The sequence below is a fragment of the Danio rerio genome, chromosome 10 (genome assembly GCF_052040795.2).
Source record: "Danio rerio strain M-AB ecotype USA chromosome 10, GRCz13ab, whole genome shotgun sequence".
NCBI classification, from domain to species: domain Eukaryota; kingdom Metazoa; phylum Chordata; class Actinopteri; order Cypriniformes; family Danionidae; genus Danio; species Danio rerio.
The window spans coordinates 39,894,104-39,919,147 of NC_141030.1; the positions used below are offsets into that span (position 1 = coordinate 39,894,104).

General features: G+C 33.7%; 6 protein-coding genes across 25 annotated transcripts in view; 1 reads left to right on the top strand and 5 right to left on the bottom strand.

Moving 5' to 3' along the window:
* The window catches only part of or30bv1 (odorant receptor, family 30, subfamily BV, member 1), a 202,249-nt gene that overhangs the window by 56,332 nt on the left and 120,873 nt on the right, over positions 1-25,044 (top strand). The window lies entirely within an intron of this gene.
* Positions 3,367-4,371, bottom strand: or42a5 (odorant receptor, family 42, subfamily A, member 5). Its single transcript, NM_001128563.1, has one exon. The coding sequence runs from the start codon at positions 4,369-4,371 to the stop codon at positions 3,367-3,369; it is 1,005 nt and encodes a 334-aa protein (NP_001122035.1).
* On the bottom strand, positions 8,007-9,017 carry or42a8 (odorant receptor, family 42, subfamily A, member 8). The gene has a single exon (NM_001130798.1). The coding sequence runs from the start codon at positions 9,015-9,017 to the stop codon at positions 8,007-8,009; it is 1,011 nt and encodes a 336-aa protein (NP_001124270.1).
* or42a1 (odorant receptor, family 42, subfamily A, member 1) lies at positions 9,421-13,131 on the bottom strand. 2 transcript variants are annotated; one of them, XM_087268729.1, is made up of 2 exons: positions 13,112-13,131; positions 9,421-13,025 (listed from the first exon to the last, which is right to left on the bottom strand). In XM_087268729.1, exon 2 carries the CDS (start codon positions 12,986-12,988, stop codon positions 11,999-12,001), a length of 990 nt encoding a protein of 329 aa, XP_087124855.1. In that variant the 5' UTR covers positions 12,989-13,025; positions 13,112-13,131; the 3' UTR covers positions 9,421-11,998. The 2 variants fall into 2 exon arrangements, with proteins under 2 accessions (XP_087124855.1, NP_001122058.1); NM_001128586.1 differs by lacking the exon at positions 13,112-13,131 and having other exon boundaries at positions 11,999-12,988.
* or42b1 (odorant receptor, family 42, subfamily B, member 1) lies at positions 18,018-18,974 on the bottom strand. The gene has a single exon (NM_001128411.1). The coding sequence runs from the start codon at positions 18,972-18,974 to the stop codon at positions 18,018-18,020; it is 957 nt and encodes a 318-aa protein (NP_001121883.1).
* or42b2 (odorant receptor, family 42, subfamily B, member 2) lies at positions 24,076-25,035 on the bottom strand. The gene has a single exon (NM_131131.1). The coding sequence runs from the start codon at positions 25,033-25,035 to the stop codon at positions 24,076-24,078; it is 960 nt and encodes a 319-aa protein (NP_571206.1).

Consider the following 25,044-nt stretch of genomic DNA (forward strand, 5'->3'; position numbering starts at 1 on the left):
AACAAATAATAAAATAGTTCATTGAGTTACAATAGAATTAGAGAGAAAGAGGAACTCCACCTTATCATACTCTACCTTTTGCAAAGCTTCCACAATGTCATAATTCTACCTGCCAGCAGACAAATTTATATTATGTAATTCTCTTGAGCTTGAAACTTCAGTGGATGAAGCAACAATTTCCTCTATAGACATGAACAAGAAGGAACAGGAATAAATCAACAGTGCCAACTCTGTCCAAAAAAAAAAAAAAAAAAATCTTTTATAAAATAAAATTATGGGCAAGGAGTTAATTATTGTAAAAAGTGGCTAATCAGATTTTTCAGTTACTCGTATCATTCAAAATTAAAGTTCTGTAATTAATTGTTCATCCTTGGTTGTTCCAAACCTCATGATATCTTCATTCATCTTGAGAACACAAGTGAAAATATTTACAGCAGAGCTATCTGACGGCAAGGGTCGCTAAGCGTCCAAAGTTCAGATAGTTATCAAAAATGTCTACAAAACAGTGCAGACATATACCCTGGGTGAAATGTCAGTGCAAACACGAAACTCGAAAATGTGTGCCATGAATTGACACAAAAGAGAAAAAACATTTTGTGAATACAAAAGTTTTCTCGTAGCTTCAAAAGTTCACAGTGGAACCACTAAAGACGCATGAAATGTTTTAACCATGGTTTTGGTTCATGAATTACATAACCCTTGCTGTCTTTAGAGATTCATAGAGCTCCTGGATTTTATACAATATATCCTAATTTGTGTTTTGAAGATAAATGAAGGTCTCTAGACCTTACAGAATTTTTGGATGAACTATTCATTTACAGTGAAATAATTATTAATATGTAAAATTACAATTAAATCTTTAACTTATAAAATAATGTGCCACTCCTGAGGGTTTAATGTTACTGTATTTACTAACATGAACAACATATTTATTAATAGTATTTATTAATAATTTTTAACTGTAGTTGTCATTTAAAGCATGTCTTTGTTAACAAGTACAACTTTTGATCTTAATAATGCATTAGTAAATGTTGAGCTATGATTCTATATAGTACTAGTATTGTTCATTCCTAGTTCTATGTATACTGTATACATTTACTAGCATTAACAAATGAAACCTTATTGTAAAGGGTCACATTATGAATACACTTGATTGATATCTGTGAACTTCAGGTATAAAAATGTAAATAAATGGAAATATTGGTATCAATTTCATTCATTTATACTTTTTTATTATTATTATTTTTATTTTATTTTTTGCTGATTATCACGGTTTACCATAACGAAGTGAACCAACAACTACTCTGGCATATGTTTTACTCAGTTGATGTCTTTCCAGCCACAACCCAGTATAAAAGCTAGAATTGTATAATGCTTTCAAATAGTGTTGTGACAATACTTAAATGTTGTCTTCGGCAAAATACCTAAATTAATAAATATCACAATACCAATACTAAAACGATACTACAGCATAAAAAAACTGAACATTGTCACTCAATAGAACTATTTTTATTTATTATTAAACACTTGGTGTTTGCTGTCAGCTGAGACAAAGTAGAACAATTTAAAATCAAGTAAAATAAATCTAAATAAAAAATAATAATAATTAAAATGCATATTTAGTCTGCAGTCCAGTCAATAGATTTTAACATTAATACAATTGTTGCAGCATTGTTTAAATGAACAATTCAATTTTTGGGTTAGGTTATCAAAGGAAAACCTGGAGATGTTGATTGGTCCTCACTGTTCATGAGACAGCCATTCTGTCTTATTCACATTTAAATTATTACTGGACTATAATAAATTGCATTTGAACCCTGACCTCTGTTGTCCCAGACTCATGTTACAACATGCGTCTATTTATCTTGAATTTATTGTAAATGTTTAATTGAATGAGAAGAAAGTCATTTTCTGCTAAAAATGTGCATTAATTAGTTAAACATTCTCTCTGTTTACAGCAGGTGATGCATGCCAGAAAGTGAATAAATGCATAAATACAGTTTGACCATTTCATACGTGCTCTCTTAATTAATAAGTTTAGCTGATTTTCATGATTTGGTGCAATTATCAAAAAATTGTCCTGCCAAAGTTTGCATGAACCACACAATAGACCACCCATTTTAAGGCTGATTTATACTTTTGCCTGGCTCCACAGCACTATCAGAAGAACTTGGGTAAGGTTTGTGGGGGTGACAACAGCTCTGTTCATACACACAGAAACTATTACTATTTTAGATTCATTCTCCAAACTGCAAGCAAGCATGGTTGTCTGCATTTTGCACATGGGCTGTCACGGTGCACACAGGCTTTGCAACAACTGTGGGCTTGCCCAGACTTGTCAGCAACATATGCAATATAATTCCATATTTTATTTGGCCGATCAGCTTTGTCCACAAGTGGTCACTAAGAGGATGTGTATATGCATGCCTCATTTTGTCTTTATGAAACTATGAGAGTCACTTTGAGAGTGGTCTGAGAGGAAAAGCACAGCTCAACATACACCTAATGGGCCGTGGAGGCAGCGTGCAGCCCCACACACTAGTCGCCTAGTCGTATCGTTTTAAGAGCCATGTTATTGCGATACCATTTAAGTAACTGTATATCTTGCAGCCCTATAAAGTTCTGTTAAATGAAATTCTCTATTAGGATAAATCTGGAAAGGTGAATGCATTCACTGCTTTTGTTTTTATTGTTTCACAGAGCATAATACTTGTTAATGATAATGATTAAGCTCACTGAGACATGCTTGAATTGCATGAGATGGGATCACTCTTAAAATGAAAAAATAAGTCACTATTTAATTTACAAACTGTCTGTGGGGCACAATCAGCAAATCTAAAACAATTGTCAGTAAATTAATAGCACTTTATTTTGATGGTCCATTTGAGCAGACTGTTTGCTTAATATCTGTTGATACTGCTCCATTAACAGACATTTAACTGACTAGACATTTAACATCAAGTACATGTCAATTTACACTAACCCTAATCCCAACCCTAACCCCAACCCAACAGTCTACTTGTAATCTATTGAGATTTAGTTGGCATTTAGATGCAATGTAACTTAAATTCAACAAACAGACCATCAAAATAAAGTGTGACCCATTTATAATTAATTAATAATTAACACTGATGCAGGAGCATTTTGAACCATTTGTTTTATTTAAAGTAAATGTGATTAAAATGTTATTTCATATGACTTTATTTCCCAAAGATAAATCTTAGCTTTATTTAAAAACTATACCGTGTTGGCTAGGTTTGAGCTCAGTTGTTTAAAACATATTTAGCCTGTTAAAATACATTTCTGATATAACATAAAAAATCCATCAACATTTAGATGTTTGTTGAAATGTCACATTTAAACAAGTCATTTCTGTTTTGAATATCTCCTTGTACATTTCATCTGTCCTATATTTTTCACATTGCGGCCATTGTACAGTTCTTTAATAGACTGCATGACCTCATCTGTCTTCAGAGTGTATATGATAGGATTCAGCATAGGTGGTATCACCTGTGTCAGGCAATTGTTAATTAACCGTATGTTGGCAGGCATAGGTGCTGTTAAGACTGCTATTTGATTACTTATTAATGGGGTATAACCGACTACCACCAACATGAGATGTGAGGTGCATGTTTTTATGGCTTTTACTCGATCAGCACCATGAGCAATCTTAAACAAAGCTAACGAAATGCAGAAATATGAGACAAAGATTAATATGAGTGGTGCACAAAGCAGCAGACCAAAATTTATTTTAATCATTAAAATATTTAGAGAATTATCATTACAAGCTAGTCTATTGATTAGACTATAATCACAAAAATAACTATCAATCACAGTAGATCTGCAAAAGGAGAGTCTATTTAGCAAACCTACAAATACTGAAATATGTGTCACAGAAAAAATCCACATTCCTCCTAGGATGAGGAACATTGCTGCTTTAGTTATAATGGCATGATAATGTAGAGGAAAACAAATAGCAACCAGTCTGTCATAAGCCATGACAAGTAGTGTTAAAGACTGGATATTTAGGAAATGATATATAAAAAACGTGTTTGCCAAACATGCTTCATATGAAATATCCTGGTGGTCAAATAAAAACGTATCAATGGTTTTGGGAATCACAGCCGAGCTTCCACACAGATCAGAAAAGGCAAGATGGAAAACAACAATATATTTGGCTGTGTGAAGTCTCCGGGCTAAATAAATAGTACACATGAGAAATGAATTTCCCAAAACAGTAACAACATACACCAAAGACAAGAACACATAATAGTATTTTACATGTGGAACATTAGAAAGGCCACTAAGAAAAAATTTTGCAGGACGAACAAAGGTCTCGTTTGCAGAAGAGTTTGACTGTATGGAGCTCATGACACCTGCTGCTCTGGGTTTTTTTGTCACCTGTAATGAAGAACTGAAAAAGTAAACTCAATCACAGACAACATTCAAAACACTATTAAACCTATTCTTTTAAAATCTCCCCTTAACATCCATTTTTAGTCATTTTAGTAATTTATATGGTTGTTTATATTAGGTCTACTGTCATGGCTGTTATAATGTGAATTGTTTATAATGCAGATTGTTTTTTTTTTATGTAAGGTGTCCTTGAGTGTCATGTAAGACGCACATATATAAATTAAAATCATAATTCTCATTCACAATTGAGTTAATGATTTGTTTTTGTATATAATGTAATTACCTAATAATAAAATATTAATAAAAGAAATTGAAAGAAATAGAAGGAAAGCATTTTGGATACTCTACCTTCTGCAAAGCTTTCACAGTGCCATTATTCTACTTATTAGACAAATTTATATTCGATCTTTCTCTTGAGCTTGGGACTTTTGTTGGGGCAACGGTATTCCCTGTAGACTTGAGCAAGAAGGGGCAGGAATAAATCAACAATGCAATTGTCCAGAAAACTTTCCTACATGTATACATACATACAGTTGAAGTCAGAATCATTAGCCCCCCCTGTTTATTTTTCCCCCAATTTCTGTTTAACGGCAAGAATATTTTTTCAACACATTACTTGACATAATAGCTTTAATAACTCATCTCTAATAACTGATTTATTTTATCTTTGCAATGGTGACAGTAAATAATATTTGACTAGATATTTTTCAAGACACTTCTATACAGCTTAAAGTGACATTTAAAGGCTTAACTAGGTTAATTAGGTGAACTAGGCTGTTTAGGGTAATTAGGCAAGTTATTGTATGATGGTTTGTTCTGTAGACAGTCGGGAAAAAATTTGCTAATAATAAAGGGGCTAATAATTTTTTCCTAAAAAATGAAGTTTAAAAAATTAAAACCGCTTTTATTCTAGCTTAAATAAAACAAATAAGACTTTCTCCAGAGGTAAAAATATTATAAAAACATACTGTGATAATTTCCTTGCTTCGTTAAACATAATTTGGCAAATATGAAAAAAAAAAAGAATTCAAAGGGGGCTAATAATTCTGACTTCAACTGTACATACATACATACATAAAATATAATATATTATATAATATAATAAATATATATTTTTATATAATTTGGTACAGATTTTTTGCTGTCCAGTCTCTGTACTATCTATCTTGATGAAATAGATGATTGATATTAACTTTGTTAAAATAGTTGCAAATGTCTATTAATTCCTTTATGCATGCACTCATTATGGATATGGTGATTTATAGATTTTATTAGATTTTATTATAGATTTTTATTAGAGTCTGAGAAATAATAATGACGCCAAGATGTACTTTGACTGGACATGCACTAATGACTTCATTAGATTTTTAAATTTTAATTACATTTAACATTATAATAATAACAATAATTAGTAGTAGTAATAGTACTAATATAAGACTAATACTTCTCTTCCCAAGGCTTGAATAAAGTTTTTATTTAGCTGTAGTAATACAGATCACACCTCATTTTGTGTAAGTGGCAACCGTTTCCTTTCTGTTTTAAAGAAAGTAGTGAAGCATTTACAAATTCTTAACCTTATCATTTTACAGTTAGAATAATAGTGAAGCCACTGGATTCTTAGAACTCACCAACACTAGTGTCTCTATCTTTTACTGTGTTTTGTAATATGATTTTCTTGATCCATCTTTTTGTAAAATTTCTATCAACATTTGGGATCAGGATTGACATATTGTGGACAAATTAGGTAGTGCAAAAACAATTTGTAGTGCATATATATTGTTTATGTGTTTATAAAAATTCAGAGGATATAAGTACATAATGTGTGCACAGTTCTGTTGAATACATTTTGTCACATTTACTTAAGGCAGGTCACATGCATGAGGATATTAGCATTCATTAGAGTTTCGTGAAAATGTGCACAATGTCTGGGACAGGTCATTTTTATCATTGGAAGAGCTCACAGACCTCCATACACACAGCCACATTCAACATAACTTTTGTGAACAAACTGACAGTGCATGTACAACAGTGGTTTAACTAGGCTTAAACCAGTATTAACCAGAAGATTTTTATTAGAATTCGAGTATGCTTTGAAAGCTGTATGGAGTTTAAAAAAAATTGTTATTATGTAATGTTCAGCAATCACCTCACAGCAAGAAAGTCGCTGGTTCAAGCCCTGGCTGGGTCAGTTGGCATTTCTGTGTGGAATTTGCTGTGTTTGCATGGGTTTCCTCCGGGTGCTCCGGTTTCCCCCACAAGTCCACAGGCATGTGGTATAGGTGAATTGGGTAAGCTAAATTGGCTGTATTGTATGTGTGTGAATGAGTGTGTATGGATGTTTCCCAGTGATCGGTTGCAGGTGGAAGGGCATCTGCTGCGTAAAACATATGCTGGATGAGTATCGGACTAAGCCGAAAAGAAAATGAATGACAACTTTTCAGCTGCATGTTATGAACACTGCCGGTGAGAAAGCACAGTTACCATGCATGTCCTGTTCTCATTCTGTTTATGCATGCACACTAAAACTGAGATGAGAAATTACACATAAAGAAAATGTTTGCTTGAATTCATAACCAAAAAAAACTAAAAAAATAAAAATTGTCAACCAATGGTGAATGTCCAAATGTTCATTTATATCCATAAAGATACATTAATATGTCAGTGCAGGGACCTAGAAAGTAATTTCTCTGTTGACTTCTGAAATATTTCAAATGTGTTTTACAATAGGAAGTAGTTTTCATTCCTGTAAAATGACGTTACTTCTGGATTTTTTTCATGGAAACTGCACAGATTACCAATAGTAAATGTTCCAATGTGCATTTACTGTAAATACACGGACAAAAATTACATTATGTTGTATGGTAAAGGGACCTAGAAAGTGATTTCTCTTTTGACTTCTGAAATATTTCAAATAAGTTTTACAAAAGTAAGTAGTCTTCATTCCTGTAAAATGATGTTAATTTTGGACTTGATGAAAGATGAAAGTAATCAGTTGATTTCATTATTAATTTATTGTTGCAGTCCCAAAATTGTGCCTTGACCGTTTGTTACATCAATATATGGATTTATACATTGATGGGTTGGTAGATTAAAAACAATATAGGACGTAAAACTGTATTTGTGCACGGCTATTAAGTTGCTTATAGTTGTCATTATTTGATTACTTTTGGTGAACAAGATCTCTTAAACTAATTTAGTTCCTTAAAACAGATGCCTGCATCACTCTGAAGAAAAAAGTTGACCTCTGGAAAAATAAATGTAATTCACAAACTTTGGGTCACATTCAGCAGAACTGAAACTCATTCCAGTGAATGTTTTATAATATAGAGAATATATTCAAGTGTGAAGATGTCTATTCATAATGAAAACAAACACTGATGCAGAAGCATTTCAAACCTTTTGTTATATTTAAAGCAAAGGGGAGTAAAATGTTATTTCATTTGACTCACTGTTTAACTTAGAATAAACTAATAAATGTATAGCTTTGTTTTTTAGGTTTCATCTTAAATAGTTAGAATATGTTGGGCCTGTTTACAATACATTTGTAACAACATCTAACATATAAAATCCATCAACTCACAGACCACAGTTTAAACCTGTAATTTTAGTTTCGAATTTCTCCTACATTTCAGTTGTACTGTACTGCTCACTTTGCTAGATTTGTACAGATCTTTTATGGATTGCATGACCTCCTCTGTCTTTAGAGTGTAAATGATGGGATTCAGCATAGGTGAAATTGTCTGTGTGAGGGAATGGTTAATTAACCGGGTGTTTGGTTGAATATGTGATGTTAAGAATGCAATGTGACTACTTAAATAGGGGATATAACTAATTGCCACCAACATGAGGTGTGAGGTGCAGGTTTTTATGGCTTTGGCTTGATCGGCACCATGAGCAATCTTAAACAGAGCTAAAGAAATGCAGAAATATGAGACAAAGATCAGCATGAGTGGCATGCCAATCATGACACCAAAGCAAATTTTTATCATCAAAATATTTATAGAATTATCATTACACGCTAGTTTATTCAGAAGACTGTAATCACAAAAATAACTATCAATCACATTAGATTTACAAAAAGAGAGTCTATTTAGCAAACCTATAAATACAGAAAAATATGTCACAGAATAAATCCACATTCCTCCTAGGATCAGGAACATTGTTGGTTTGGTTATAATAGCATGATAACGTAGAGGAAAACAAATAGCAACCAGTCTGTCATAAGCCATGACAAGTAGTGTTAAAGACTGGATATTTAGGAAATGATATATAAAAAACGTGTTTGCCAAACATGCTTCATATGAAATCTCCTGATGTTCGAATAAAAATGTGTCAATTATTTTTGGAATCACAGTCGAGCTTCCACACAGATCAGAAAAGGCCAGATGGAAAACAACAACATATTTGGCTGTGTGAAGTCTGCGAGACAAATAAATCACACACATGATAAATGAATTCCCCAAAACAGTAGCAACATACACTAAAGACAAGAACACATAATAGTATTTTGCATGTGGAACATTAGAAAGGCCACTGAGGAAAAATGTTGCAGGACGAACAAAGGTCTCGTTTGCAGAAGAGTTTGACTGTATGGAGCTCATGACATCTGCTGCTCTGGGTTTGTGTTACCTGTAATCAAGAACTGTAAAAGTAAAAAAACTCAATTTTCAAAAAGCAGACAATGTAAAAAACACTGTTTTCTTTGCAGTCATGATGGTGTTTGTGAATTGTCTTTTTTATATACAGTATATATCCACATTGGCTTAATAAAGAATAGAATAGAAGGAAAGCGTGATATGTACTCTACCTTTTGCAAAGCTTCCACAGTGTCATTATTCTACCTGCTATCAGACAAATTTATATTAGATCTTTTTCTTGAGCTTGGAATTTTTTGTTGATGGAGCAACGATTCTCCCTGTAGACTTAAGCAAAAAAGGGCTGGAATAAATCAACAATGGCACTGTCCAGAAACCCTTTATGTTACTTTTTTTTTTTTTACATTATGCCACTGCATCTCTGTTATTATCATGTGTGAATGCTTTGACTTGATGACTTGATAATGAACTTTAACTGGACTTGCAATATTGAGGCTAATTTTCAGCGTTTAATTACACTGAACATTAGTTGTAGTATTAAAATAAGATGTACTATTATTTTTTTGTTCCACATGGGTAATTGTTACTAAATTGGAATAAACTGAAATGTTGTTGACATGAACCATCATCCATACATATTCCTTTTGCAATTTTAAGATTTTGATCTGTTTGATTTGAAGTTTTAGTCAAAAAAATATTCAAATAAATTGAGGACTTTTCATATTATTAGTAATAACAAATAATAAATAACAAATCATTATTAATAAAATGCAGTTAATTTGTATAATTCTGGAAATCTAAAATTACATTTAGCTTTGTTTATGTTGCAATCATTGCTGACTTCACCAAACTTTTTTTTACATTAGTAGATTACTTACAAAGTCAGTGCAAAGATGCAAATTTGTGCATGTACAGTGTATATTATTGTACACTTGCTTGCATTACATGATCTAGGATCGTGCTTAGAAAAAAGTATCATTCACATATTCTGATCAATTGTTTGAGTTCATGATTCATCAGGACTCTAGATTGTGACAAATTTGGCCACATGTGCAACCAAATTTTTCAGTGGTGCGATTAAAAATATATAAGGTCACAGTGGTGCGACCAGCCATTCGATGGCATACAATAACTACATTTTTAAAAAGTGCGTCTGTGGTTTAATACACTAAAAAAAAACTCCTGGTTGCCTTAAATTTTTAAGCTGAATCAAATAATCTTATGAGTCCTTTGAACTTATATTATGTTAAACTGACTTAAAACAGCTTTCATAAATTATACAATTCAGTTAAAACTTATAAAATTAAGTTAGAACATGATTAGATTAGTTTAATAAAATACAGTGAACTAAAAACATTTGTTGTTATATGACTAATTCATCATAAAATTTTTACAGTTTCGACTCAAACATTAAAATTTTTTTCCTAACCAACCACAGTTAAAAAAAACTGTTAACCAATCAGCACAATATTAAAGTATCATTTAATAAAAAAAATGCCAAGTCTGTTTTTTGTCTGACACATTAAATATTGCATTTTTAAATACTGATCTATTCTAAGGTTAAAGGTCTAAATTCTGTGCGAACAACAGAATTTTAACCCACCTGCAGCATTCAAACGACATGCTTGTCATTTTTAAAATGGGTAGCATTAAGTTGGGTATCGTTGGCTAAAAAAAGTTAAGTAACCACTGGGTTAAACGGTCAATATGTCACAAACATCTCTGGTTTCAACCAATCATAGATGGTGAAGGGCACCCTTTTTGTAGAATTGTGCTTTAAATAAAGAACCTAATATTGACCAGATTGTTACTTAATTATTTACAACTCGAGAATTCTTATATGGATATATTTTTGTTTAAAGAGAACTTGTAAAACTGCACTGTTAAATGCGATGGGGTCAAAAATTTGGGTGCACCTAACTTTTGTTCTGGTTCACCTTAAAAAAAATGTTGGTAGCACCAGTGCAAAAAGTTAGTCTAGAGTCCTATTAATTGAAGCATTCATAAAGATATTTCCTTCATTCCTGAATAAATCATCATCTTTAAAAAGAAAAGCTTGAATTAATGACTCGGTGCCACTCTTTAGTGACTGTATTTTATTGTCAACATGTGAAAATTGTCAACATGTGATTAAAAATAATTAAATGCCCCTGGAAATAAATTATTGGTGCCAAAACAAAATGTTTTTGTTTATTAATAGAAAAAATTATTGTTACAAAAAACAATACAGTTTTTGCTGTCTGGAATATTAAATTGTCTTGTTTACTGTGTTTATACGTAGATGCAGAAGACTGTTAAATTGCATTTTCCTGTCTATGTACTGCCATTGACTGTAGTAAACAAGAATTAATATAACAGTTGTTTTACATGCCTCTGGGCTTCAGGTTGTGGAGTTGCAAGTAAAAATGATAATTCCCTGTAAATCTGTATACAATTAAAATTAAGTCACAATTAGCAGAGCTACAAATGTCTAATAATTGGTTAAAGACATGTATATTTAGGAGTGTAATAATGTCTGTTTATAAGGAAAGCAAACATGATGCATTACAACTTTTGTTGTTTTAAATCTAATGTGAATATGCTATCATTTGACAATATAAATCTTTCTTCTGTGTTTTTTTTAAGGCGTCCATACTATGCTTCTGCTTAAAAGCATGTTAATGATCATTTCTGTTACATCGTCAAACAAAATTTGAAATGAATCAACTCCGCTAAATTAGATGTTTGTTAGTAGATCACATCTGGAAAAACAGCTAAATATCTGTAGTCAGCTTATGTGAAGTCTTTTATACTATTATATGGTCTGGGTTCTGAATAAAAAAGATTAATCTGAAAATCAGCAAAACTAAAATGTCAGTGAAAGATTCATTTAAGAACACATTTATTATTCAGGCTAGAAAAACAACAATATTGACATCAAAATTGTGGTTGTCAAAATGCACTTTTTCCATTTACTATTTACACACTGATCAGAACCTGCAATTATTTTAATTTACCATACTGGCAAATTTCATTTGTCTTTGTTTAGTTATGTTCACCTTGCTCCGTCGGTACAAATCTTTTATGGATTGCATGACCTCCTCTGTCTTCAGAGTGTATATGATGGGATTCAGCATAGGTGGTATTGCTTGTGTCAGGGAATTGTTAATGATCTGTACATTTGGATGCAAAGGGGTTGTTGCAGATGCAATTATATTAGTTAAAACTGGTAGATAATACATTGCCACCAACATGAAATGTGAGGTGCAGGTTTTTAGGGCTTTGATTCTTTCAGCACCATGAGCAATCCTGAGCAGAGCCACGGAAATACAGAAATATGAGATGAAGATCAGTATGAGTGGAGTGCAAATCAGGAGGCCATAGGAAGTTTTACCTATCAAAATATTTATAGTAATATCATTACAAGCTAGTCCACAGATTGGGGCATAGTCACAAAAATAACTATTCAATACATTAGATCTACAAAAAGATATTGTATTCACCAAACCTACAAGTATAGAAAAAAATGTCACAGACACAATCCACATCACTCCTATGATCAGAAACATTGCTGATTTGGTTACAATGGCATGATACTGTAGAGGAAAACAAATAGCAACCAGTCTGTCATAAGCCAAAGCAAGTAGTGTCAAAGACTGTAGGTTCATGAAATGATACACAAAAAACATGTTTGTTAAGCATGCTTCATATGAAATGTCCTGGTGGTCAAATAAAAACATTTCTATGATTTTTGGAATCAAAGCTGAACTTCCACACAAATCAGAAAGTGCCAGATGGAAAACAACAATGTATTTGGCTGTGTGAAGTCTGCGAGCTAAATAAATGATACACATGATAAATGAATTCCCCAAAACAGTCACAGCATACACTAAAGACAAGAACATGTAATAGTATTTTGCCTGTGGCATATTGGAAAAACCACTAAGGGAAAATGTTGCAGGACGAACAAAGGTCAGGTTTGCAGGATGGGAGCTCATGACACCTGTTTTCCTTGTGTGTGTCTGTGATAAAGAACTGTTAAACTATAGACATTAATAAACACAATAATAATACAATATTTGGTAAAAGCGTTAAAGAAAAACCCATAGTTCATACTCTACCTTTTCTCAGCAATAGTTCCTACTCTACCTTTTCCCAGCAATCAGACATTTATATTAGAGCATTCTCTAAGGCTTGGGACTTAAGCTCTTTTTCCCTGTAGAGTTGAAGAAGTGAGGTCTGGACTAAATATCTGAAATTGTAAATGTAGCATAATATGTAGAACCCCGATGTATTTTTTCATATGCTTGAAATTGTCTTATATCCTAATTTTAATAGGTTGATTTATTTTCACAGTTATGCCACAGATTAACTTTTTTTTTTTAATTATTCCTCGTAGAGAACCTTTAGATAATAAAATTGTAAAGGCCAATATATGATCTTGCTCCAGTGGAGTTCAATACTGTTGAAAATTCGAGGCACCCATGTCAAGCTAAATGCATCTTTACAATGGCATTTATATGATACTATTTTTATGTCAGTTTTACATTAACATGCCATTTATTTGCAAATATATCTATAAACTACAGTGGCAAGAGGAATTTAGAGCCATTCTTCTTTCTAGCAGAATAGTGGCAAGATCACTACTTGGCTATGTTTTCTGACTCGCTCTTCCAAAACACCCCAAAGTTGCTCAATAATATTTACATCTGGTGACAGTGCATGCCATGGGAGATGTTTAACTTCACTGTCATGTTCATCAAACCACTCTGTCTGTCAGGAGTGTCTGTATAAAGGACCCAAAAGCAGAGGAGTAAAAATTAGTAGCACCACATGAAAAAGAAAAATCAGGAGTGGGCTAAATTTCAATCAAAAAATAAAGTTAGTTTTTGGTCCAGGCCTGGTAATGCAGGAGAAGGGCAATGGCAACGCAAAAGATCAGCTCTCCAGTAGGGCAGACCAAATCCGGGATGGATCCAGGGAACTGGACAGAGAACACAATGATAATACAACAGACCGACAAGAAGGCTGTAAGAAATCCAACACTCTGACAAAAGGAGAAGCGAAACACCCTCAGATATAGGAGCAGCAATTAGCAGAAATGAAAGGCAGCTGGCAGTAACATGTGAGGCTACTAATTGTAAAAGACGATCAGCTGAGTAAAGTTACACAGCAATTTGGAGACAAATTAGAATGTTGTCAGTAAGGAAAGATAGAAAACGCTGTCAGAAAAGAAAGAGGGCAAAGTTCAAACCCGGGTTCTGACACTGTCACCTCTGTCTTGCTGTGTGTATTAGTGCATTATCATCCTGATACATGGGACTGCCTTCAGGACACCTTTTTCGAACCATAGCTCAAGTATTGAGCTTCAGGAATGCCATGATATTGCAGCCCAAACCACCACTGATCAACCCTCATGCTTTTCTGGGCATGCAACAGTCTGGGTGGTATGCTTCTTTAGGGCTTCTCTACACCGTAACTCTCCTGGATGTGGGAAAACCATAAAGGTGGACTCATCAAAAAACAATTGATGTTTCACATACTCCACAGTCCAAGATTTTTGCAGCTGGCACCATTTTAGACTGACATTTGCCATTGCAAAAGTGACCAAAGATTTGGACTTTAACTGCAGTTTGGCTTTTTCATTCAGGAATTTCTTTCATGCCCCTCGTGACAAACGAGATATTTGATCCAAGAAAATGCTCTTAGCGTGTTTTTTTCATGCAATGTTTATTACCGCACGGTGAATGAGAGAAGAAAAAAACTCTGCATTTCCCGGAAACTTAAATGCACTCGGCAGGTAGCGTCAGAAAGCCATGTGTGTTATTCCTGTTATAATATGTGGTGAAAATCCTACACACGGGAAGTTTGATTGTGGTGCTAACATGTTCACACTCGGTGTAATAGTTAGTTCGATACGAACTAACTTTGCCATCTGAATAAACAACCAAGACCACTGGTCGCTTACTTACCGAATCTGTAGATACAAGACAATCAACACCAACTAGAACCACGTCTTTATTAAGAGGAGACAAGCAGCATATCCGGATCTCACCATTTCCAGATGAGAAAAGCTCGCCGGTAAAAAAAAATGTTCCTTAGACACGTATTGTTGTCGAGTGTCGCATGCACTGTAATCCACACGTGAGTCAAGCTGTGCTCTCATAAAGAGAAAATGAAAACAAAACTTTAAACTTAAAAGCTTGTTTTGGCAACACAACATGGCATCTTTCTGCCATTTGAACACTGTAACTGGTCTTGAAAGCTATCATGCATATTAATAAAGTTGCACAATAGAGCACGCTGATTGGTTTGAACCAAGTGTTGAACCAACCAGGGCAAACTTTGAACAAAGTCTGTTTGAGGACTGTTATTAACCATTGAGTTTTATTCTACAGCTGTCAGTGGCTTCAAAAATGGTTTCCAGCAGTTTTTAAAATGTCAATGAAACCAGAAGTTAAAATTCATCAAATAAATAAGTTTAAAATACTCGATCAGCAGTACATTTAATCAACATCCCAAACAACGTCCACATCGTCCATATTGAGTGGCATTAAATAAATTAGATATGTGATGTATTATTTCCTCTCACGGATTTTAAGGGGGCACTTGTGGACTTCTATCAATTGCTGGAAGCCAAACTTGCATGGGCCAAAAGCGGAGGAACAATTTTGAGTGTGTAACCATACCTGATGACAATCATGTCACGTCGTTGGTAGTTTAAAGACGTGAACAATTTTGATTTTATTAGTCAGACTAACTAAACAAACTACTTTGTAAGGACTCAAAGTCCTTAATATAAAAATCTGAAACCTACAGACTTTCATAAATAACCTATAAAGTATTATGTAAAACATCTTTAAAAGCTACATTGTAAAAATCTAAAAATAAATAAATGTCATGTACCTGGCCATAAAAAGTTGTTTTAAATAATAACAAAATGATTAGATTGTTCTGTTTACAACTTTTTCCTTTTATAAAAAAGTAATATTGTGTGGAGTTTGCATGTTCTCCCAGTGTTGGCATGGGTTTCCTTCGGGTGCTACAGTTTCCTCCACTGTCCAATGACATGCGCTTGAGGTGAATTGGGTAAGCTAAATTGGCCTGTTGTATATGTGTGAATGAGTGTGTATGGGTGTTTTCTAGTGATGGGTTGCCGCTGGAAGGGCATCCGCTGTGTAAAACATATGCTGGATAAGTTGGCGGTTCATTCCGCTGTGGCAACCCCTTATTATTAAAGGGACTAAGCCGAAAAAATGAATGAATACATTTTATGTTATGTTATGTGTTTGGTTAATATTGTGAACAAATTCTGGTTAAATGTAAGCAGGGCTTTACATTAACACCCGCCAAATGCGGGTAGATTTCAACTTTGGCGGGTAAGACAGCCGCTCCTTTGCCACTTTGGAAAGGTTGGAAATAATTGTTACATTGTAGTTTACTTAAAGCAGGTTTCGACAATAAGGATGGCCCAATATACTTGCAATTGTGATCTTAGAATCGAGAAACAGCACGACTGACAACAATAACTGTGTTCGTACAGGTAATGTGATGTTTTGCTCCCGTTTACTTGCGCTTTTTTTCTGTTCACTTGCTATCGGTTCTATTTGAAAAAGACTAGACAAAAAACGATGCTCGTGTACCCACAGTCCTGCTGCTTTTAAGAGCGCAAGATTGAAAAATATATATGTTTGTAAGCAACAGCAGCAGTCACTGCTTTTGTTTTAATTATTCTCAGGCACGTGATCATCCTTTCATTATCACTCGTAGTATGTTTTTACTTGCTTTTGTTTGCTTACAGTTATTTTTGTTAATGTAGTTTAATTATCATCCCTTACAATAATATTTTTTAATATTAGATTAATATTAATTAGATTAATATTAGAATAAAGATTAACCAACCATTTGTGTGTAGTAACTGCTGATCTGGGACAACACAACATCTAAATCAAGTCATTTTAGCATGTCAAAGTCACATTTATTTATATAAAATATATTTTCCAAACAACAAATTGTGGCTAGTGAAAATGGCAAGTGGCTAGTAATGTTGGAAATCTACTAGCCCTGAATGTAAGTGCATTCATTGTTTATTTAAATCACATCGTGATTTTGCCTCAGTACATCTTTGGCCCCAGTCTCTTTTATTTCATCCCTAAATTACATGAAAATGAGGGGTACATTTTGAGTAAAAAACAAACACTAAGGGAATGTTGAGATTGCTTTACCATGATTTGTTTAATATTTATTGTATAATAATGTAAGTTCTGTCTAAACACTGTAAAAATATATCTGTTAATTCATAATTTCCGAATTTAGTGTTTTGCATGTATTTACAGTTGTGAGTAGCATTGAGATGTTGTGCTCTGCTCTGTCGACTTTTGATGTTGAATATTTAACTCTGCTGTTTAACAAAGTGACTTCTTACGTTTTAGTAGTTTGAGACAAGATATTGTTTAAGAAATAATATATAAAGAACTAAATAACAGAAAATGTACTGGCAGCATATTACCATGATTTTTGCAGCATCATATACAACACCAACCCAGACGATATATCACTGCAAACTATTAAAAATGTTTATAAAAGTCACTTTTTCAAACTTTTCAAGGTTAAAAGCTGTTGGAAGGAAAAAATGAGAAAAAAAAAACAAAAACAAGAATGACAAAATAGAAAACTCAATTTACAGATATTTTACAGTATATAATGCACACACTGAGGAAGGCATTGAAAAAATATATATACAAAGCAATTATTTAATGAGTGCGAATAATGACCTTCTGAATAATATTATTGACAAGATTAATGCACCAAAATAGTTTTCAAAACCATGAGCATGCAGGGCAAACTTCATTACTTAAAGTAAATAATAGTCTTACAAAAATATTGTGAGATACCTGTAGTCTTTTTTTTATTGAACCTATGATATTCAGTTGTATTTAAAAATGCAAAACATTTGAGCATACAGTATTCAAAACATAAAAACAATAGCATTGTATATAGTAATGTCATCAAAATGAGGGTCAACATTTATTTTAGATATGGGAATATGATTTTCCGTTTCAGAAGCTTTTTCACAGACACCATGAACTCCTCTGTTTTGAACGTGTAGATGATAGGGTTAAGCATTGGAGGCAGGGCAGAGGTCAGAGAGAGATTAATGATCCTTGTGTTGGTGTTTATAATGGATGCCAGAGAATATGTAATAGTGATGGGAAGGTAAAATACAGCCACTAATATTAAATGAGCAGTGCATGTCTTTGTGGCTCTCTGACGGTCTTGTGGAGTTGTGACTCTGAACAGTGTCACAGCTATGCAAGTATATGAAAAGATGATGAAAAACACTGGCAACCCAAGAATCACTATTGGGTACAAACTGCCTATGACAGAGCTTGGAAAATTATTGCTACAGGCAGAGCGATATATCGGCCCATGATCACAGTAGAAACTGTTCACAGTGACAATTACTTTGCAGAAAGAAAGTCTGCTTATAAAAATAGTTGCAGTCATTACCATAAGCAATGTCAGTGCCCATGTCAGTCCAATTATTACAAGCATCGATCTAAAGGTCACGATCATATGATATCTCAGTGGTAAGCAAATAGCTACTAATCTGTCAAAAGACAGAACAGCAAGAGTTAGTGACTGTGTTGAAATAGATACAAAGACAGAAAACATATTATACAAACACAATCTATACGGGATCAACTGATTTCTAAACAGAAAAGTGTCCAGTAGCTGAGGGATTACAGCTGTACTCTCGCAAATGTCTGACAGTGATAAATTAAAGACAGCAATATATTTAGCAGTGTGAAGATTACGGTCTATGATAATGACAAACATGAGACAGGAGTTTCCAAGGAAAGAAATAATGTAAACAAAAGACAAGAATATGTAATAGTATCTCATGTGAGGTATACCAGAAAAACCACTGATGTAGAAGTAAGACGGAATAGAAATATTCCTGTTTTCGGCGAAATCATTCATGTTCACTCTGTGATCTTGTGGTTATCTTGTCTGCATAGAAAAGCAGTATGTTATTCAGTGTGCTAGGACATTTATATGTAACAACAAATACTAGATGGATATTAAAACCTCAGAAAAAAGTTTTATGTTTTTTATAGCAATTATACAGTACTATACATTATTTATAAAACATTCCATTAAATTCAAAAGTTTTCAAAAGATTTTTCTGAAAAACAAGACGTCATGATTAATTGGATAATGTGTCTTGTTTTAAGAATCTATACATATAGAATACATACATACTTATATACATACATACATATTTTGTGATGGGAAAACAAGAAATACTAAACTAGAATGTCATATTCCACGATAATAAGTGCTGTTAATACAATGGCTAAGTTATACTTACAGAATTGATGAGCACTTTACAGGTGATGAGCAGTACAATAGAGTGTGATGGTTTATTCAAGCTTCTACAAGCACAAATACCTGTAAAAAAACACACATACCTGAGCTGACACATTCTGAGCTATATATCCTCAGACACAAATGCCAGACTGTACAGACCTGTCAGTCGACCAATCACAGCTCAGAACTCACATGATACTAACCAGTCTACAGTGATGCTGTAATTGAAGCCAGCCCTAAACCTAGAATAAATGTATGAAAGCCATATAAATCCAATTTTATTTTTGGTGTTGGGCCACATTTAACATGGGGTTATATTTAAGGTTTAATTTTTTCCCCTCCCTCATGCCATTCCAGTCAAGTATTAAAATTTACAAAATTCTTTTATCTAAATAAAAGCTGAAATTAAACTGGTTCCTCTGAAATGGTTTTGTCTCTTCAGAATAATTGGATTAAATAAAGTATTAAACTAAATAAGATTAATTTCATGTATTCATTTTCTTTTCGGCTTAGTCCCTTTTTTAATCTGGGGGTGCCACAGCGGAATGAACTGCCAACTCATCCTGCATATGTTTTTACGCAGCGGTTGCCCTTCCAGCTGCAACCCATCACTGGGAAATACCCACACACTTACATACACTACGGCCAATTCAGCTAATTCAATTCACCTGTACCACATGTTTTTTTTTTAAATAATCCCTTATTGAATGTTCTGAAGAGTTATGTCTAGTTCAGACTGCGTGATTTTAGCCCCGATTTTGGTTCGCCGACAGGTTTTGAGAAATCGCTGACAAATGCCTGAAATCATAGGCAAATCGCTGCTCGTGCACGTGAGTGAAAATCACACAGTATGAACTTTCAAAGACGCGATCTGAGATAATCGCCGATGAGTCGCCGATGCCTGCGAGATATTTGGCGTGCTAAATATCTGGAGCTGTCGGCGATTCAAATCATGCAGTGTGAATTGAGTTTTGACTGAAAATAACATCAGCCATCGCCTACAGCCAATGAGAGAGCAGCTTTCACTTGTGTGTGCGTGTGTGTATACCTGCTGCTGGCCAGCGGGAGGCTGGGGGAAAAGTTAAAAGCGCTCTTTTTCGGTTTATTTGGACCCACGAAAGGGAGGAAAAACTAGTGGAGGTTTGACAGGACTCAGGAGCAACCGTGTCTGTTTGACGTTTCATACAGAAAGAAATTAGTTTATTATCAACGTTGAGGAGAAATGGCTAATTCAGGTGAGCAAACATGTACATGTTCTACCCCATTAAAGGCTTCTTTCTCATTATGTAGTTAATAACAAAATATATACTACGTGTTTTTGGCTGTGAGACGTATTTTGGACGAAGTTGTCTGCGATTCTTCCCATAGTAAAGTCATGCAATGTAAATGTCCCTGTCGCCGATCCATCTTGCAGTGTAAAAGCAACCACGAAACGCTAGCCCAGATAGTCATGCAGTGTGAAAACATCTGTGACACGACTACTTTGAAAATCATGCAGTCTGAACTCGGCATTAGTTAACTCAGTTTTTAAATGCACAAACTAAGCACAACCGAACAAGACTATTTTGAATCCATTTGGGGCTTGTTGGGGGGCTGATGACTAAATAATCTATAATTCAATGTGTAATATTTTAACAACAGAAACAGCACAAACGGAACTTTCACCGGCAAAAACGAACAAACTACTTTGGTTAAATTTGGAGCTTGTTGGGGGCTGTTGATGTCATCTCCCATAATTAAACGTGTAATATTTTAATAGCGGAAACAGCACAAACAGAACTTTTACCGGCAAAAACCAGCACAAAGCAACAAGACTTTCACCAAAAAAAATTTTGGGTGAATTTTAAGCATGTGGGGGGTATGCCTGACCACTGAATGACCTACAAATATTATTTTATTATTTAAAAAAACAAAAAATCACAAACTAATATTATTGCAGCACAAACAGACCACAAATGAACGGGACTATTTTGCTAACGTTTTGTGTTGGGTGGGGGGCCAATATGTGGGAATCGACTTTCAATGGAAAAACAAATCTCTCAGATTTAATTAAAAATATATTTATTTGTTTTAATGATAAATTAAAGTCTTATGTTTTTGGAAATGGAATGATACAAGGGTGAGTACATGGGAAAAGCATTTTTATTTTGAAGTATACTACTTTATCACAGTAAAATTTAACAATCGAATTGAATCACATTGACTCCTTGGTTCACTTAATTTAAATATTACTGTACTTCACAGACATTGTGTAATTTATTAAAAATGTACACAAACTCTATCTAATTGACTGACTCATTGACATCTACCTGGACTGAATCGTTGCAGATTGCTAGTTCAAAGTAAAATCAGTTGTTATTTTGTGTCTATACAGAACTTTAATATACTGTAGATCTAGATATGTCAGTTTTATTTATTCATTTTTTTTTGTTTGTTTTTTTGTTTGAATGTCCATTGGTTTCTGTTGTAATTTTGCAAGGATACTATTATAGGATACTTTTAAGAGTAGAGCCTATGTTTAGATTAAGGATGAGCTTCAACGCTAATAAATAATTATTAAATTAGTACATTTTAGTGTGCTATTTGTAAGAGTTGCTCATAAAGGTCTGAGAGTATGCAATATACCACTTAAATTGTAATTAACATGTTTTTGTAATAAAAAAAAAATACAGTTTGACCTCTCGTCTGTATTTTGACCACGTTTATAGGATTACATTTATGCTCCCCTTTTTGACCATTGCCTGTTTGACCTTGCCTTTAATAAACTGTATTTAGATCCACACGTCTGTTGTCAGCATCCGATTCATAACAATACATTAAGTTGTCGGCCATGTAATTGTATGCTTGTGTACGTGTGGTCCTGCATTCTGCCATAGTTATTTTGGTTGTCATATACTCACACATTCCTGTAGACTAAACATGTTTTATGCATGCACATGATAAGTTCAATTATGTATGTAGTTTTTGGGCTTCATTGGCTTTTGCAAGAGGAGATACTTTTTCAGAAGATGTTTAAACAGTGTAAACAAAAATGTCTCAATTATGGACTAGGGTTGTATCATAAAATACAGACGAAAAATTGTCTCCCTCTCTCTCATTGTCATGTACTGTATACTGTAGCAATTAGGGATGCTCTGATCAATCTGCTGAATATAGGTATCAGTCGATAATCACATTTCATGACTTAATTGGTTCTCGTTGATCTGGCCAATCTCATGAAACAATCGCAAGTGGTTGTTTACAAGCAGAGGAGGATGCATCTGGGTTATGCATAAGTAGGGCCAGACGGAATCTGCGGACATTTTTTGCTATTTCTGCGCAGAATTGTGTTAAAAATTTGCTGATTTATGCAGAATGATTCAGTATGATCATAACTAAAATCTTAATATATTAAATAAAAAGTAATAACTTTTTAACTTGTATTTATTGTTTACAATGAAAATCCAATGAGATCCACTGTATTTGGTAAACAAAGCAAGTCTTTCGTATAATAGATCTACTAAAAGACAGAAAATATTACTTTACAAACTGTATTGCAAAAAATCATATGAATATTTCCATATTATTTAAAAATATTACTATAATTTAAAAACTGAATAAACATAAATTTACACAAGTAAATAAACAGAATCAGTGGTGGGCAAAAAATCTGCAGAATTCTGCGCTCGCATATTTCGTGTGTGCTTATGCATCAGCAGCACTACAACACATGAGCAATGTTTCCAAATTGCATTATTAGTAATTTTTCTCACCATTTTTTAATCTGTTTTATCTATTTTCATTTTGTAAAGCTGCTTCTGACCATTACATGTATGCAACATTCTTACTTTATTATCTTAGGTAATGCGAGATCTTATACTTAAAGTGTAATTGTGCTTATGCAATGGCAAAGTTATATAAAAAGCTTGAAGAATCAGAATTTGTACTCAGTATCGGTTGATCACCATGACAAGGAATCAGTATTCTGTATCTGCAGTATCTTCTGTATTCTGTAGCTGCAAAAATCCTGAACGTAACATCCCTGGTAGCAATCATAATGAGGCTAAGATGTTAAACAAATGCAACTATTCTAATTCAAAGATTGACAAAACAATATCTTTGGATAGCTAATTTCTCAATAACACAAACATTTTTACATGCGTTATTATTAAGACATTGCTCAAATTTGATGAAATTCAATTCATCTTTATTTGTATAGCACTTTTACAATGTAGATTGTTGTCAAAGCAGCTTCACATAGAAGATCATAGTGAATTGAAACTGTGTCCGTTCAGTTTCAAGAAAACATTCAGATACAAAGATAAGTTCTGAACATTATGTAGTATGCTATGCTACTACAATGTCATTGCAAAAATGAATAACGTATTTGTTACTATGCATGCCGGGAGTAATAGACTTTTGTATTCATTTCGTCATGATGCTTTTTATTTAATGGTCACCATTGTTGAACTTCATGTTTTTGATATGTGTGCAAAAAATACCTGCACTTTTTGCAAATTATGCATCTCACTGATACCCTTTAAATGATTATTGATACCTGTCAACTTAAAAAAAAAAATGCCACCCTGGTGTTATTTGACCTTGGATTCCTAATATCTTAAAAATAGCGAATATGTGATATGAAAGAATAAAGGTTTGCAACTTGAACTTATTAATTTTATTCATCCATTGTTATTTGACCATTGAACGTTATTGTTTAAGCGAAATATGTTTATTTCCAGGACGGGAATATGTTTCTTCTCTTAAAAAGTCTTTTTACAGCCACCATAAACTCCTCTGTCATGAATGTGTAGATAATAGGGTTAAGCATTGGAGGAAGGGCAGAGGTCAGCGAGAGATTAATGATCCTTGTATTAGTGTCAATAAAAGACCAAAATGCATATGTAAAAGTGATAGGCACATAAAACACCGCCACTAATATTAAATGAGCCATGCATGTCTTTGTGGCTCTCTGACGGTCTTGTGGAGTTGTGATTCTGAACAGTGTCACAGCTATGCAAGTATATGAAAAGATGATAAAAAATGCTGGGAACCCGAGAATGACTGCAGGAAACAAACTAGCTATCACAGAGCTTGGGAAATTATTGTTACAGGCAGAGCGATATATCGGCCCATGATCACAGTAGAAACTGTTCACAGTGACAATTACTTTGCAGAAAGAAAGTCTGCTCATGAAAATGGCTCCAATGATCATTAGCAACAGTGCTAGAGTCCATGATGCGGCAATTATAATAAGCATTAACCTCTGGGTTACAATCATATGATATCTTAATGGTAAAGAAATCGCCACGAATCTGTCAAAAGACAGAACAGTTAGAGTTAACGACTGCATTGCAAGAAATAACAAAACAGAGAACATGCTGGACATACACAATCCATATGGCATCATCTGATTGCCAAACAAAAAAGTGTCCAGTAGCTGAGGGATTACAGCTGTACTTTCACAAATGTCTGTCAGTGATAAATTAAATACTGCAATATATTTAGGGGTGTGAAGGTTTCGGTCCATAATGATAACAGACATGAGGCAAGAATTTCCAAGCACAGTAATAATGTAGATGAAAAAGAGAAATATGTAATAGTATCTCATGTGAGGTATACCAGAAAAACCACTGATATAAAAATAAGATGGAGTGGAAACATTCCCATTTCCAACAAAATCTTGATTCATGGTCAGTTT